The sequence below is a fragment of the Eublepharis macularius genome, chromosome 15, assembly GCF_028583425.1.
Source record: "Eublepharis macularius isolate TG4126 chromosome 15, MPM_Emac_v1.0, whole genome shotgun sequence".
NCBI classification, from domain to species: Eukaryota; Metazoa; Chordata; class Lepidosauria; order Squamata; family Eublepharidae; genus Eublepharis; species Eublepharis macularius.
This window is the reverse complement of record NC_072804.1, coordinates 29,963,652-29,980,407: the sequence shown is the minus strand read 5'-3', so window position 1 is coordinate 29,980,407 and position 16,756 is coordinate 29,963,652. Positions and strand designations below refer to the sequence as shown.

Below are 16,756 nucleotides of genomic sequence, written 5' to 3'. Positions count from 1 at the left end.
AACCTCTTGAAAATAGTCACATGGCTGGTGGCCCCGCCCCCTGATCTCCAGACAGGGGGGAGTTTAGATTGCCTTGTCTGGAGATCAGGGGGCGGGGCCACCGGCCATGTGACCATTTTCTCCGAGGGCAACCCACTGAGTTCCACCACTTCTTTTCCCAGAAAAAAAGCCCTGGGTGCCACCAAGTTCTAGTATTATGGGAAAGGGAGACAAAGTTCTTTCTGTCCACTCTCTCCACACTGTGGATAATTTTATAAACCTCTATAAACCTCTATCATGTACTCCCTTTGTCATCTCCTTTCTAAACCGAAAAGTCCGACTCTTCAGCCGTTCCTCATCCGAAAGATGCACCCACTCCTTAATCATCAGTTGCTCTCTTCTGTACTTTTCCCAGCTCTACGATGCCTTTTTTGAGATACGGTAACCAGAACTTGCACACATTGTTCCAAATGAAGCCACACCCTGGCTCTATACAAGGGCATTACAATATTGGATGTTTTATTTTCAGTACCTTTCTTAATAATTCCTAGCATGGAATTACCTTGTTCGCCAGTGATACTACTATACACGGGGTCAACATTTTTGTTGAGCTTTCTATAGCAACCCCAAGATCTCTGTCAAGCTCAGTCTCAGCCAGTTCAGACCCCACCAACATATATTTAAAATTGGGATTTTTTGTTCCAATATGCATCACTTTCCACTTAAACATGTTGAGCTTAATTTGCCACATGGCTACCCACTCACACAATTTAGAGAGATCCCCTTCTTGTTTTTCATAATCTGCCTTGGTTTCCCACCATCTTGAATAAATTGGTATCATCTGGAAATCTGGCTACTACATTACTCAGCCCCAACTCAAAATAATTTATGAATAAATGAAATAGCAAGAACTGGCCATTTGTTCCTACTCTTTGCTTCCTGTCATGTGACTGATTTTTAATCCACAAGGGGACCCATCCTCTTATCCCATGATTGCTAAATGTAGGGTCTTTAGTGAGGTACCAATCCCCTCTCTGTCCTGGAAGCTAGTTGGGTAGTCTGGAGCCTGTCACGCAAACTCAGCTGAGCCTACCTCACAGGGCTGTTGTGAGGATAAAATAGATGAGAGGAGCTACTCTGGCTCCCTCCTGAGAAGAAAGGTGGGATATAAATGAATTTAAAAATAAATAATTTAAAGAGTACAGTGAACATTTAATCCCAACCTGCCCACCAAGTAACTTGATCAATTAACGCCTGTCAAAGTATTTGTGGCGTTAATTTCCCTGGTCTACAACATACTTCCCTGGTCTACAACATGCTTTTTGCCCTAACCTAAATAGTCCAGGTGAGATCTCAGAAGCTAAGCAGGGCAAGCCTTGGTTAGTAATTGGATGGGAGGCCTCCACCAAAGACCAGGGTTGCGGAGGCAGGCGATGGCAAACACCTCTGTTCGCCTCTTGCCATGAAAACCTTGCCGGGGGTTGCCGTAAATCAACTCTGACTTTAAGGCCCTCTCCATCACAACACACGTCAGTTGCGCACTTATTGGTGATTTCTGCTCCCATGATTGCGAGGGAACTTACTTCTGAGAAATCCCATCTTAACACTGCCATCCAAGCCTGTGCAGATTTCCCAGTCTAATCCCACTGATTTCCCTTTGCCAACAGGGATGCAGCAAAGCAGAGAAATTCCTTTAATAGAGGCTTAAGGGATTCACCTCCATGCCACCAAAAGCTCCAACTGCCCAGTCCTCCCTTTTTGGATGTGGGTAAGATGCCCCCATAGGAACGCTGGTGGCAGGGAAATCTCGCACCCAAATTGTGCTCAGCCTCATTCAGAGCTGGAGACTGTTTATTTCGTACGGTTTGATCTGATCAGGATGAATGTCAGGCTAGAGGCACAGGCACGTGTGCAATGGGCGACGGACCCCGCAGCCGCCAACGTTACGAGGCCGGGTTGCCACGGACACTTTTTCACACCCGTCTGCCCTGCAGAGTGAGAGAAATAAATATTTCCTTTGCTAGTGATGGAACATCGGAAGGGCTGGGCCCCGCCGAAGGCCGGCACGGCCCCCGAGCAGATTCCGAGGCCCGGCTCCTGGGGCCCCGCGGGTCGCTCGCAGGGAAGCGCCGCTCGCCGGCAGCCGGGGGCCTCCTCTGAGGAAGCGCGCGGCCCAGGCAGGGAGGCCGGCCTTCCCCTCCTTCCTTCCTTCCTTCCTTGGCCCGGCCCAGCCGCTCTGGCGCCTCCCCGGCCGCCTCCGCGAGGGCGGGCGAGAGGGCGCGGGCCCGCGGCCGAGGCAGGGGCGATGGGCCGCCCGGGAGGGCGCAGGTCGCCCCAGGCCCCGCGGGGCGAAGGAGGCGACCGGGAGGGCGGCGCCCGGCCTCGCCTCCCCCTTCCCCGCCTGGGCCTGGCCTTGGCGCTGCTGGCCGCCCTGCTGGCCGCCAAGTACTACCGGGACTCGGAGGCGGCCCGGCGGCAGGTACCGGCCTAGGGGCGGCGGGTGGGGCGAGAGGGCCCTTGGGGGCCGGGGGAGGTGGCAGGCTGGGCGGCTGAGGGAGGGCCGCGCTGGGGGCAGGAGAGCCCTTTCAGGAGGGGACGGCAGGCTTGCCAACCTCCGGGGGGGCGGGCTGAAGATCTCCCGGAATTACAACTGGTCTCCAGGCCACAGAGATCAGTTCACCTGGAGAAAGTGGCTGCTTAGGGAGCGGACTGTGGGGCATGATACCACGTGGAGTTCCCTCTCCTCCCCAAGCCCTGCCCTCCCCAGCCTCCACTCCTCCCAAGGTCCAGGAATTTCCCAACTCATTGTTGGCAACCCTGGAAGAGGGACTCTGTGGGGCTGGAGGAATTGTTGCTTGGGCAGAACCAAGGCTTTGGGCTGGGGAGGCAGAAGCTGGCGAGGCGGGGGGGCTGGGGGAGTCACTTGGGGGCTTTGGGGGAGTTCCAATCTGTTTCAAGGATGTAAAGCTGGGAGTGGGTTTTTGTGTGTGCATGTTTGAAATGCAGTAAATGCCCATATAGTTTGTACAGTGCTTTGGCTAGTTTGGGCACCTTATTAAGTTGCAGCAGATTAATGGGGCAGGACTGGAGTGGGGCAGATTCTTTGGGGGGGGGTTTACAATCTTGTCTTCAAATTGTCACTCCAGTGCTCTTTATTGTTTCCAAGATTGAAATGTAGTTGATGTACTTAGTGGGTTAAGGTAGCTAATTGTTTTTAAAAAATCAGTATTAGGGTAAGGAAATTGTTCAAAGAGATGCTTTGATAAAGGGATTAGGACTGTAGACTATAGTTCTGTGGACTGTATGTTACTATCTTTTATTATGCCATGTCAGATTGTTTATATTTTTTCAACATTGTTTCAGCTCTGTATGAGATTTCTGTTTGTTTTCAAATTTCTGCAATCCCTACCCTACTGGATTGTTGATTGAATGTCCCAACCATTTATCATATTGATTTGCTATGGATAATCTGACTTGGGTCTTCTCAAAGTCTCTCTAAACAAGACTCCAGGGTCCCTGTTTGTCAATTGTCGGGAGATGCAATGTTAGCCAAGAAGCGTAGTTTTAAAAGACAGAGCCAGCAGAGATTGCTCCAGAGGGGATGGATTCTCTCATAGCCCTCCGCTGCCTCTGACATGCTGGACTGTCTCCCCTTCTGAAGCTTTTACCCTGCTGCCCTTGCTGCTTAAAACTTTGAATTAACCGAGCCTCAGTAGGGCAAAGGCTTTGGAAGGGGAGATGCCACAGCAGAGAGCTGTGAGAGAATATGTCTCCTCTGGACCGATCTCCGCCGGTTCTGTCATTTAAAACTACATTTCACAGCTAACATTGCATCTCCTGACACATGAAGAACACGTGTCAAAAGTATTGTTTAGAGAGACTCTCAGTGAAAAAGACACTACATAACGTGACAAGTAAATAAATTTAATGGGGTTTGGGGGAGATTTGGTGGCCTCGTTGTGCCTGGGAATAAGGCCAAAATACTTGAGACCTGGAGGGGAGGGGCTTCTCATTGGATCTTTAGTAGCGTGCCACATCTGAGGATCAGTTAAGATCTAATGCAGGGGGAAGGAGGTTTTTTTCCAGTTTAGGAAAATGACACCTGGGGAAGGGACATTGCAGATCCCCAACCTAGCATGCAGTTTGAGCCTGGTTTGAGGGGGTCTGTGGTGGGAGTTCAGGGGAGTTGGAGGGAGCTGGCTGGTTCTTCTGGTTTGGCCTTAAGGTGATGTAGAGCAGAGGGCGCTGGTGGAAAGTTGGGGTGAGCAGCTGACAGGGTAATGGGGTAGGGCTGGGAGTGGGGCCCTCCATCTTTGGTTTGGTGTTATTGTTATTTATTGGTCGGCTTGCGAGTGGTTTTGTTGTTTGGTGCCTTTTTTGTGTGGTGAGCAAATTTTTTTAGTTAACGTGCTGACACAGAGGCCATTCTTCTGTTTGGAAAGAGAAGTTGGTTCACACAAAAGCCTTTTCACTCCTTGAAGTGCTTGAATTATCCTCTGAGAGCCTTTTTCAGGCTGCATACTTGCACGCACATCCAATTTAATCTTGGACATTCTGCTGTACTGTTCATACAGGTTTTAAGGTCAAGAATACAGAGCATGCTACTTCTCTTTTGGAGGGTCCTTTGGATTAGTATTTCTGTGAATGGAAGAGTGGTAGAAATCCCTAGTGGAGAATTCTTAGCACCTCACCAAACTGTACTTCTCAGAATGCTTTGCCTGGAAGCCCTGACAGTGACACCAGCATAATACCATGAGGCTTGCAATGCAGGTGGGCCAGCGCAACTGGACCTTTAAGAAGCGGCACCCTATGAGCAAGAAATGTCCTGTTTTTAAAGAAGCGCTGAGATTCTAGACTCTCAGCATGATGGTTGGCAGTGCAGCCAGTGAGCAGAGAGGTGTCTTGCTTGGCTCTCCCTAGGTCCCCCTCTCCTTTATCTCATACTTCAGTGGCTTGCAGGATTCTGTACTCCTCTTTCAGTTGGCTCTGGCTTATCAGGAACAGGAATGATGAGGTACGGGAGAACCAGCCTCCATCTTATAATAGTATCCTGGCTCAGTGATCATCGTCCTATCCCATCTGCGAGTGCGGGAAAGGGAAACCAGATTGGGCTGATGAGAGATCGGTGCAGCCAGGACCGAGGAGGGGGTTGGATCCATGCTGGAGTGTATCTGATGCAGATCCGGCACCCCAGAATGCCTAGGGCAGATGCCCTCAAAGGCCACACTGCATCCTGTGCAGATCGGCAAGGAACAATCTGTGGATGCAGCTCTAACGTTCAGAGCTCTCCTGACAATGAAGAAAGTGACGGGGCTCTTGAGACCCAGTCAAAGAATCTTCCAGAGTTCTAGTTGACTGGCAAATGCAAAACCCGTTAAAGGTGGTATAATAACAGCTCAGTTTTTTATATGAAAACCAAAGCACGGGCCAAGAGGGAAGCTTTGGAATGGTGTCAGCTTCCAACTTCGGGTGCTGTCAGTTCCTTCTGTGGGTACTGGCAGGATTCTGCAAGAACACTTTGAGCACGCCTCTCCGCACGCAGTCCCTCAAAAGGAACGGCATCTCTGCTTGCAGAAGAGGGAGCTACGATTTCTGCCAAGTCCCCCCTCCCACTACAAATCCCCCCCTCTTTGTGTAGTGTTCTGTTCCCGAGGATCTTCCCCCCCCCAAATTTAGGGGCTTAGTGGGCAGCAGCAGGATAGGGAAGTGAGGAAAGTCCTGACCTGCAAGACCCCAGGTGGTTAGATACACCCAGTACCTGCAACAGCAGCGGCAGTTCACCTTTATTATCCGGTCAAGGCAAATGCTGGGTAGTGTGAATTTGCTCTCCTTTGCAGACATCAGAGGTTCTGGCCACGGATACTTTTGTAAATCCAGATCCATTTCAATCTGGATTCAGGCTGGGATCTGGAACAGAGAACGCGTTGGTCGCCTTGGTTCGTGACCTCTAGTGAGAACTAAATAGGGGGAGTGTAACCCAGCTAGTCCTGCTGGATCCCTCAGCACCTTCGATACCATCAACCATTGTATCCTTCTGAGTCGCTTCGTGACCCTGGGACTGAGAAACACTGTGTTACGGTGGTTCAAATCCTATCTGGTTGGTCTCAGAAGATGGTGGGGGACTCCTGTTCTATCCCATGGCCATTGACCTATGAAGTCCCTCAGGGCTTGATTTTCTCCCTCGTGCTATTTAATATTTACATGAAGCCAGTGGGAGAAGTCATTGGGAGGCTTGGGCTGCAGTGTCACCAATATATGGGTGATACCTTTCTTTCCCATCTAATTCCAAGGATGCCGTTAATGTTTTGGACCAGTGCTTGGAGTCAGTAATGGGCTGGAGGAGGGTGAACAAGCTGAAACTTAATCCTGAGAAGACAGAGGTTCTGTGGGTAGTAAAAAGGCTGACCAGCAATGTAAGATCTTCCTTATCTTGGATGGGATTACACCTTCTGAAAAGTCAGTTTCACAGTTTAGAAGTACTACTTGACACAGTGGTCACCTTAGAAAGCCATGTGACTGTGGTAGCTCCAAGTGTGTTTGCCCAAGTTCACCTGGTGCATCAGCTGCATCTATTCCCAGTTCAGTCGGATCTAGCTACAGTAACTCATGCCTTAGTTACGTCTTGATTGGACTACTGCAATGCACTCTACTTGGAGCTACCCTTGAAGATGGTTTGGAAGCAGAAGCTAGTGCCGAAAGTTGCAGCTGTACTGCTGGTCGGGGCCGGCTGTCAGGAACATGGGGCCCCAATATTGCAGCAACTATACTGACTACTGATCTGTTCTCAAGCCCAATTCAAGGTGCTGGCTCTATCCTTTAAAGCCGTACATGGCTTGGAACCAGCATATCTGGAGGAACATCTTCTCTCATACATTCCTATCCTGGAGTTAAGATCACAGAGAGAGGCCCTCCTGCCTGTCACATCAACCAAAGAGGCTCGGTTGGTGGGTGCATGGCAGAGGGTCTTTTCGGTGACAGTCCCACAATTGTGGGATAATCTCCCTAAGGACGGGCACCTGGCCCCCTCACTCTCTAGTTTCAGAAGGCAGATGAAGTCTGTTTTATTTAGGACAACATTTTAAAGGTATTTTAACTTTGCTTTTAATTGCTGTTTTTGATTTTATGTTGTAAGTTGCCCTGAGCACTTTTGGAGGAATGGAGAGTAATAAGTGTTTTAAATAAATAAATAAATGGTATAACATTTTTTGGTGTTTTTCCTGATGTCATTTCTAGGCATCAGTAAATGCCATATTTTGTTCCTAAGCGATTGACTCGCAGTAGCTTTTACGTAGTGCCCGTTCTTGGCTGTGAGAATCTCGCGGGCAAGGTCTCCGGCTCTTTCTTGGCTTTCAGCTCTTGTGAATCCCATCTTCATGACTGTTGCTAACTCTTGATCTGCCTGATGGGGTCTTGGATCTGCCCTACAAGGCACTTGAGTGCTTTTTCTGGCTATAATTGACAAGAGCAAAGCCTTCCAGGCAGCATTAACATCCTTTTAGGCTAGCAGGCAGCAGATGGAAAATAAACGAGATGGGGAGCAGCGGGAACGCTAATGGCACACAGAGTCACCGCAGCTGGCATCACGGAAGGACAGAACCTCATTCTCCTTCCGCGGGTGTTTGTGCTGGGTGGGGAGCTACGCTCTCCTGCTGTACATGGGAGGTGGCAGACTGCAAAAAGTAACCCTAGTGTGTGAGCCCATATTCTAGTTTGCTAGCATTGTAGTGACTTCATCGGAGGGTAATCCCCTCCTTTTGCTGTATTTATAGGATTTCCCCAGATCACTTTAAAATCCTCAAAATGGACCAAATAGAGTAAGGATTTTTGAGCCTTCTAACAGCTGTGAACTCCACTTGGAAGAATATAAACTGCAGTTAAAGTTCAATAGGAACTCTTTTTCCTGGAGCCCCTTGGAAATGGATGGAAGTTGGGACAAGGCCAGCTAACGCAAACACATTTCACTCCTCATGGGCTTTGGAAGGCAGGAGGAATCTCTCAGTTGCTATTGATGGGCGGCTGGCCTGACTCTGCCCCTGATGTCCTAGTAAAAGCTTTGGAGGCTGTAGCTGGATGGGTAAAGCAGAGCTGGCTGAAGTTGAACCCGGTAAAGATGGAGGTCCTGTACTTGGGCTGGGGGTTGCCAGATTTGGGAATCTGGCTCCCGACCTTTAATGGGGCGCAGTCAACGCCTGTCTCATCGGTCCAGAGTCTTGGAGTGATACTGGATTCCTCTTTATTCATGTCCAGGTCACGGAAATTACAGTGGGTCCAGAATGCTGCTGCACGTGTCCTGATGGGCACACCATACAGGGCACATGTTACTCCCATCCTGCAGCAGCTGCACTGGCTCCCCGTCGAATTCTGGATTAGGTTCAAGGTTTTGGTTTTAACCCTTAAAGCCCTTAATGGACTGGGACCAGCATATCTGCAGGACCGCCTCTCCCCAGATGTACCCCGGAGAGCATTAAGATCAGCAATTAAGAACTTGCTGGTGGTCCCCGGCCCCAGGGAGGCCCGGCTGGCCTCGACCAGGGCCAGGGCCTTTTCAGTCCTGGCCCCAACCTGGTGGAACTCTCTGTCGGAGGACATCCGGGCCCGCCAAGATCTTACATCTTTTCAGTGGGCCTGTAAGACAGAGATGTTCCACCAGGCGTACGGTTGAGGCCAGTCTTTGATCGTTTTAGGAGCTTCCCTACTGGTCTCCCGCCAGGGGGGCAACGTAATCATCTGCCTCTCTATAAAAGCGCAGTCACCAGGTTATTATAAACTGTGGCCCCACCCACCCCTTCTGTTCTGCTTTGTTTTATCCCATGATTGGGGAAATTGGAAGGGGCCGACCATCCAAAATGCTGTTTTGTATGTATTTGTGGTGTTTTCTGGTTTTTAAATGTATTTATATGTTTTAATGCTCATTGAGCATTTTACTGTAACCCGCCCTGAGCCCATTCACAGGGAGGGCAGGCTAGAAAATGAATCAATAAAATAAATAATAATAATAATAATAAATAAAATAATAATAATTTTTTCTGTCCAAGTCTTGGGCACTGCTTGTCAAAAATAGACAATGCTGAGCTAGGCGGGATCACTGATAGAAGGCAGTTGGTTCTGTAGCATATATATGTGTTTGTTCTTTCTTCTCAGTCTGCTTCATGCATCTGATGAAATAGATTCCTGCTTGCAGTCGCGCATACTAGAGAAATCAGGCGGCTTTACTGGTGCCATAGCAGAATGAGTGTTCTTTGAGCTCTGGTTGTTTAGGATGTGGTTTATTTCATTAACCTTCACTCACAGATCTTTCTTTTCGGTCTTTTTCTCAATCAGGAGACAGCTCTGAAATCTCTGGGGAATGAAGGCCTCTTTCTTTTCTCTTCCCTGGATACAAACAACGATTTGTACATCAGCCCTGAAGAGTTCAAGCCAATTGCGGAGAAACTCACTGGTAGGCCTTTAAGCACCTTAAAAACACAAAGATCTAATCAATATTCCTTGAAAGGCAGCTTCTTTAACTTAGTTGTCAGACCAGAGCTTGTCTAGTCTTGGTATCATTCCTGCCTGTATGTACTGGTTTGGACCCTTTTTTCTCCAGGGAGCCCATCCTCAAGAAAGGAGAGGAATTCTGCTAAAGCCGGCTCTTTCACAGGAAATGGTTGTTGTTGTTGTTGTTCCGAATTCTGAAAATATCCTCATTCCCCTTTTTAAAACCAACGTTTCTTTGGACGTGCCAAAGAACTAGTGTTGATTCTTCCAATATTAGCTAAATTGGATGTTTATCAAACCAGTACTGGGGAAGTGTGAACTTTGCAGAGATGGAACTGTTGTCAGAAGTGTTCCGAGTAGTAAAGCAGCGGTAGAATTCTCAAGTGAACGTAAGAGCCCTTGTTGGATTAAACCAAGGGTCCATTAAGTCCAGCATTCTGTTTCCCACAGTGGCCAGTTGGAGGCCTTGGAGAATTGTGCAGTAATATACTATGCATTGTAAATTATCACACCAAATTATTGTAAATTATCACACCAAATTATTATCTCTGAGGGCGAGGAATGGCTTGATCCCCAGCTTTTTCGGGCATCTCAAAGCATACCAGGTCAGGCGCGCTGCTAATACTACCATAACCATCTACTGCACCCTTACATCAAGGAGATCCAGTTTTCCTACCCCAGTTTTATTCTCCCAACGGCCCAGTGTGAAGTAATTAAGGTTGCAATGGGCCACAAATCTACCAGATAGTTTAGTCTCTGAACCCAGGTCTCTCTGGTCCTCATTGACTTCTCTTAACTCCTTCATAACGCAGATCCTCACTGTTAATTACATAAATGAGGTCTCTGGGCTGCCTCACAGGTGAGGCAGGGAGAAATGAGTATTCAGCTATTTATATCTGGCGTGATGGTTGCACATGCGCCTCCTTAGCTATGTGCACATACGATGGAAAGCCTCACTTTTAGGATGACCTGTGCCTAATGAAACTGATAAATAAAATGTATTCATTTATTTAGATATGTTTTACTTTTCATGCCAGTGGGGACCCTGAGCAGCTTACAAAACTGTTTAAAGTAAACGGGGTTGGGGAATGTTCCTTTGAGAAGTGGCTACCCGGGCTATTTGCATAGCTTCGATAGTCTTATCTTTTAGGGACTCCCCAGAATAAGTCGAGGATTGATTGACTCTTTGAAAGCACCAGTTAAGAGCTACCCAATAGCTGGTCTCTGTGCTCCTTGGAGTGGCTATTTACGGGACCGTGGAGTGGGTAATGCAGCAATATCAGCACGGAGAAGCTTTTGCTGAAGTCATTTTCCAACTGTAGCATCTTAAGCTCCCCTTTTTGGCATGTGAATGACCTGCCACCTGGTGGCTTCACACGAAAATCCTTCCTTGGAGCACACAGAAGCAAAAGATGCGTGTGTGTGGGTGTGTGGCACCCGCAGCGTGTAATGGCTCATGCTTTGATTCTCTCGTTGCTCAAGCTCTAGGCCGATTTACCCGACGAGGGACAGCTAAGCTTTCTGTGTTTTTCAAAGGGCTTATGCCACAGACACATCTCATACAAAAGGCCGCTTTTCTTAAATCTGTTGTCAGACTTGTGAAACTGCAGGCCTTGTCTTTGTCTGGGGCTTAACGGGGATTGCGAACGGCTGAACACAAGAGATCCAGCTTTACAGCAACGTGGCCAAAGCCATTGCCAAGATCTAAGGCAGCAGCTCAGGTCTCTGAAGTCTCCTCTTGTGCACAGAAACCTGAGGTCACTTCTGCCTCTTGGTTACCTGGAGAGCTCCCGCCAGTTTGCTCGGGCAGCTCATCCAGTTGTACCCAAAGTAAGCATGCATGTGAGGATTCAGCCCATGCTTGTCTTCCACTCACTTGGAATTGGGGTTGGGACCAGTTTCCAGGCTGTTTCTCCCTTCCGATCTGTCCCTGGACTTGTTCAAGGGCACCCAGCAAGTTTCCGTAGTAGAGTGGGGATTCGAACATGGGACTCCCGGATCCTTACCTGACTCCTGTGCTACAGAGCCCGACACAAAGAAAAGGCAGCTGCTATCTGGGCATGTGACATCCAGCTATTTTAGCCCTGGAGTCCACGCTGTGCCCCAGGTGGTTGGGGGCTGGGGTCCCCTGGGCAAGCGTGTCATATCTGTGTGGTGTCACAGTTGGAGTGTTGGACTAGATAGACCAGGGGGAACCCATGTGACTAGCCATACCCTCTCGGCCCAACCTACCTTGCAGGGTTGTTGTGAGAATAAAGCAAAGGAGGAGAGAACCATGCACAGTGCTCTGAACTCCTGGGAGCATGGTTGGGATACAAATGCAATAAATCGGGTACAGCCACTTCTCCCCAGTTTAAGCAGTTGAGCAGAGCTGAGCCTGGTTCCCCAAGCTGAAATGCCTAGTTGCCATCTGTCCCTGTTTCGAAGAGTGCTTACCAGTTAAGAGTGGCAGCATGTGCCTTCAGACTGGCACGAGGTGGTGAAGGAAGACCTAGATGGAACCAGCAGGGGTCGGATGGCGGCTTGAGACTTCTGGCTGGCCGTTTGTACCTTAACATTTCCCCTTAGAACGTGCCGTGTAGCAGCACATTGAATGCTTCACCAGAATGCCAGACTCGCACGTACCATTGCACAGTCAAAGGGAGACCACGTCCTGAAAAAAAGTTAAGCTTTGATTAAAGAAGGGCTGAAGCCTGTAAACGTCAGCCTGCTGCTGCCCTCTAGAGCATGGAGGTAGAGTGACACAGCTGGATGTCAGAGTGAGTTTCTTTAAGTCTTAGTGCTGGTTGCTGTGAAGGGATTGAGTGATTTGCCTTTGTGGCTCAGTCTGCACATGCCGCAGACCAATGTTTATTCTGTTCCCAGCTGCTTTGTTGTGGCATGTGCGGTTCCTGGGGTTTGTGCTGTATTGTGAGCCACTATGCAGAGGCTCACAATACAGCTGCATAGTGCATCCCTGCTGCAGTCCCAGATTTACCCAGTCTAGCTTCTGACTGTGGGCCAAGCTACAAGTGACGAATGACACTTGAAGGGCAAGTGGATCGAGTGGAGGGCAAGCGAACAGGGAGGAATACACTTGCCGTTCAAGTGTCATTCGTCACTTGTAGCTTGGCCCTGTGTCAACTCATGGTGTGAACTATTTCATTAACCAAGTTTTCTAAAAGTTTAGAGCCCCTTGGTTGGGAAGGTTAATGAAGTGTGTGCAAGGAGCTGAAATGCTCTGCAGTAACTGCAGATTTCTGCAGCATCTGAGCATGTGTCCGAAAGACTATGGATGGTGCAACAGACAGGAGAGGCGAAGTGAGATCCTTTAACATGATGTGACTCTTGCTCTGTCCAGGCATTGCTCCTGTTTCTGCCCTTGAGGAAGAAGAGGAGGTGCTGGATCCCAATGGAGAGATGCTCTCTGTCGTTGCAAAATTCCAGCCTCTGTTAATGGAAACCATGACAAAGAGCAAGGACGGGTTCCTTGGAGTGAGTATCATATTTAATCAGGCTGCGAATCCTAACAGGTTCATTAATCAACTGACATGCTAGTCGATTAATCTGTAGAGGACCAATTTATTCAATGGAGTTGTGAGTTAATGGGCACAGTTGGTTGTTGTTTTTTCCTTGAAAGGTGTTTTTGGTTCATTTGTGTTACCGGAATAGGGAAGAGAAAAGAACACATACAATGCTTCTACCAAAGCCATGGTTAATTAACATTTATGTCGGAACCGATGAGCCATACTTGAATTTTGACAAGCAAAACAGAATCAGAAACCATGGCTGGAAGTATTTTTAGAAACCATGATTTGTGCTCATCGTTGGATTGCTGTGACCAAACTCTGGAGTTCCCTGTACCATGGAACCAAGAGTAAGGAGAAGATGGATAATAAAAGCACAGATTTTTTTAGTCTCCTGATTTGGGCTCTATATTATGTATCATGTCAAACGACAGTGGTTGTTTTATTTGAACCAGTGAGCTTTAGTTTATTAAACATCAAGTTCGAAGTTTGTATTTTGTTATTTATTTTCTGTTGTTGTCTGTAATTAATAAACAAGTTTGATAATTTGCAGGTTTATTTAAATATAATCAATTTTTAAAGATAGACGATTAATGGAAAATTCTTTTCATCTATTGATAATTCTACACTTCATAATAATTTAGCACATTGCCTGTGAGATTTTTTCCGGTAATTTTAGGGATATGCAGACTTTGACAATGATTGTGTGTAAATCAGCAAGCTGGATCCTAGACTGAGGACCTGGGCCTTGGGATAGCCTAGGGCTGAAGTCACAAGCAGAGCGGCCACCCCCTCCTGGAAAACTGGCCCCTCCTAAGTCAAAACCAGTTTGGTTGGGGTGTTTACTAATGAACATTCCTGTACCTGCAGATTTCACACATTGCCCTTTCTGGGCTTCGCAATTGGACCGCTCCAGCTTCCCCTAAGAACACGCTGCATGCCCAGCAATTCAAAGCTTTTCTGCCCCCGCAGAATAAGCTAGAACTGGCTGATCCTTGGTGGATAATTCCCAGTGAATTAAACATCTTTACTGGATACCTTCCCAATAACCGTTTTTACCCTCCGGCTCCCAAGGGCAAAGAGGTAACGCTTTCTGTTTATTATTAAAGAACAAGCAATTATATAGTGTTATCAAATGACTATGTTATTTTATTTGTTTGATATATTTTATCCCACTTTTCTTCCTGGTGGGGACCCAAAGTGGCTTACCAAAATAAATAAAGAAATAAACAAATTTGCAAACAGAATTAGAAAACTGGAAAACAAGATGTTTTCCAGGTGAATCCAACTGGCAAGACTACAGGCTATAATCCATGGACAAAGAGCCCTTAGGCTCTTGCCCTTTGGCTTGTGGCCCAGCCACAGCCAGACTGTAAATACCTGCAGCAGGAGAGAGAAAAGGCTCAACCCAGATGTTGCAGGTTGGCAGCCATCTTCCCTCAGTTTCCCCTCCTGCTGTGAGTATTCGCACACTGTTTCAGTAATAGTTACAACAGTCCTGTAAGGTAGGTCTGTATGGCTCTCTCCAAAGTGTTGATTGAGGATGGGGTGTCTGGTAAAGGGCATACTTGAGTGGCACCTAAGCCTGGTCTTCAGGAGCCCAGTTTAGATATACAAGGTGCGTCGTTAAATCCTGGACTTTGAATAGTTTTCTAGTCTGAGAACAGGAGGGTTCTGTTGGAGGGCAGGAAAGGGGTGCCTGCCTTGCATGTGTTATTTTGAGCACAGTGCTGTCTAAATCAGAGCGAGAGAAATATCTTGAATCAATGCAGCAGGAGAAAAAACTGCACAGCTGGGAATGAGCAGATCAATTTCCAGGCCTTGGCTGTTGTAATCTGGAAATATTGGCTATGGTGTTTTATAGTCCAACAACACTTCTATTACTGTAAGAAATATTTAAGATGACCGAGGCTATAAATTATTGTGAGAGGCCAAGAAAATAGAGAAGATGACCTTTCTCTTTCCGATTGGGGATGCTAATTACCGAACCCAGCCTTGGCAGGGAATAGGTCCCAGCTCTTCTGTTGACTGACTACCTCCTGTACTATATACTTCTTTTCCGTAGATCATCATTCACAAGCTCTTGAGTATGTTCCACTCACGGCCGTTTGTGAAAACCCGCTTCGCTCCTCAGGGGGCAGTTGCCTGCCTTCAAGCAGTGGCTGAGTTCTACTACAAGATAGCTTTCAGGTAAAGTCCCATATTGATGGGAGGGGGCAGGACAGCTGTCAGTGAGAACTGCTGCAAATCTGTTTCTTGAGATCTTTTGCTCACCTGTTTCCAGAAATTACTCAGCATGCAATGTTATCTAAAGCCATAATTAGGGGTAAAACAACAAAAAACCATTTTACTCTATCTCCACCATTCTGTATAGTAACAGACGAGGATCTGGGAGAATCAGGTTCCAACCTCTACTCCATTGTAGAAACTCCTGGGTGACTTTGGACCTCGTCTAGCCTACCTTGCAAGAGGGTTGTTGTGAGGATAAAAGGAAGAAGACAGAAGGGTGTTATAAGTAGACATGGGCATGATCTGAATTACGATTTCACCCCCCCCCCCCCCCCCCCGATTTTGGCATTTGCGCCATCGTGACTCAGCTAATCGGCAACCAATCCAGCAGTCAGGGGTTTGCTTGTTCGGGACTTGATTGGATGTATCGGTTTCTGTTCGGAATTGCAGACACTGGCGCCAGTAATTTATTCCCGGGGCAACGGAGCCAGGGGAATGAGCTGTGTTTGCCCTCCTTCTGTCGCCCTCAAAACACGAATGGAAGCCCAGCTTTCCTTGATTAGCAGGCTTCCTTCCAACCACGGAGCAGCAACCCAGGGGAGGGAGGGGGAAGGGGATGTTCTGAAGCCATGGGCGCTGCCACCAGCTGCCACCAGCTTCGCAGTTCACCGGGACAGCCAGCTTGCTGCGTGGGCGGGTGGGGGGGGGCGACCCAGGAGCACGTGCACGCGCACAAGAGCCTGACTATGGTTGCCCTGGGTGCTGGCAACCGTAGATCCGGCCCTGGGAATGTCTCCTCCCTGAGGGAAGGCGGCTCGTTGCCGGGTTAAAAACTCCCCCCCCCTTCTACACTGTGTGTGTGAATGTCCCCTCCCTCCCTGAAGGGAGGCGGCTCATTGCCGCCTCCCCCTGCCCGCCAGGCCTGGTGGCCGCTGCCACCAACCACCATTCCTATATCGCTGGAAACAGCGGGGCGCCCTCCCGCTTTGGCCTCCCCGATTCCAGATCGGAAATGGGACTTGATCGGTTAGAATCGGTGGCCTGGGTTCGGCAGCGGCCCAGATCCACGAACAGCTTAATGGGGTTTTTTTTTTTGGATTGTGCCCATCTCTAGTTATAAGCCACTTTTAGTCTCCCTTGGGGAGAAAAATGGAATCTAAATAAATAAAGTAAATCACACAACCAGAGACCCATTCTGTACTATAATTTCAAGGCCAAACTACTTCAGACCCCTTGACATTCATAGAAATCCCCGCCTGAATGCTTGGCTTTTTGCAAGATTGAAAAGACCAGTAGAGTGGTACAGTGTTTAAGAGTGGCAGGCCTCTAATTTGGAGAACCAGGTTTGATTCCCCACTCCTCCACTTGAAGCCAACTGAGTGACCTTGAATCAGTTACAGCTCTCTCAGAACCCTCTCATCCCCACCCACCTTACAGGGTGACTGTTGCAGGGATAGTAATAACATACTTTGTAAACCGCTCTGAGTGGCCATTAAGTTGTCCTGAAGGGCAGTATATAAATCGAACGTTGTTATGTTACGTCAGAGTGGGGAGAATTCCTGATA

The 16,756-nt window shown here is 48.1% G+C and overlaps 1 protein-coding gene across 1 annotated transcript in view; it reads left to right on the top strand.

Annotated features, from left to right (window-relative positions):
• Window positions 1–2,235: 2,235 nt before the first annotated feature.
• The window catches only part of SELENON (selenoprotein N), a 28,596-nt gene continuing 14,075 nt past the window's right edge, over window positions 2,236–16,756 (top strand). The window contains exons 1-5 of the mRNA XM_054999240.1: window positions 2,236–2,458; window positions 9,301–9,418; window positions 12,797–12,930; window positions 13,833–14,045; window positions 15,028–15,152. Coding sequence (XP_054855215.1) covers window positions 2,285–2,458; window positions 9,301–9,418; window positions 12,797–12,930; window positions 13,833–14,045; window positions 15,028–15,152 — 764 coding nt within the window. The 5' untranslated portion in view covers window positions 2,236–2,284. The remainder of the gene's footprint in view (window positions 2,459–9,300; window positions 9,419–12,796; window positions 12,931–13,832; window positions 14,046–15,027; window positions 15,153–16,756) is intronic.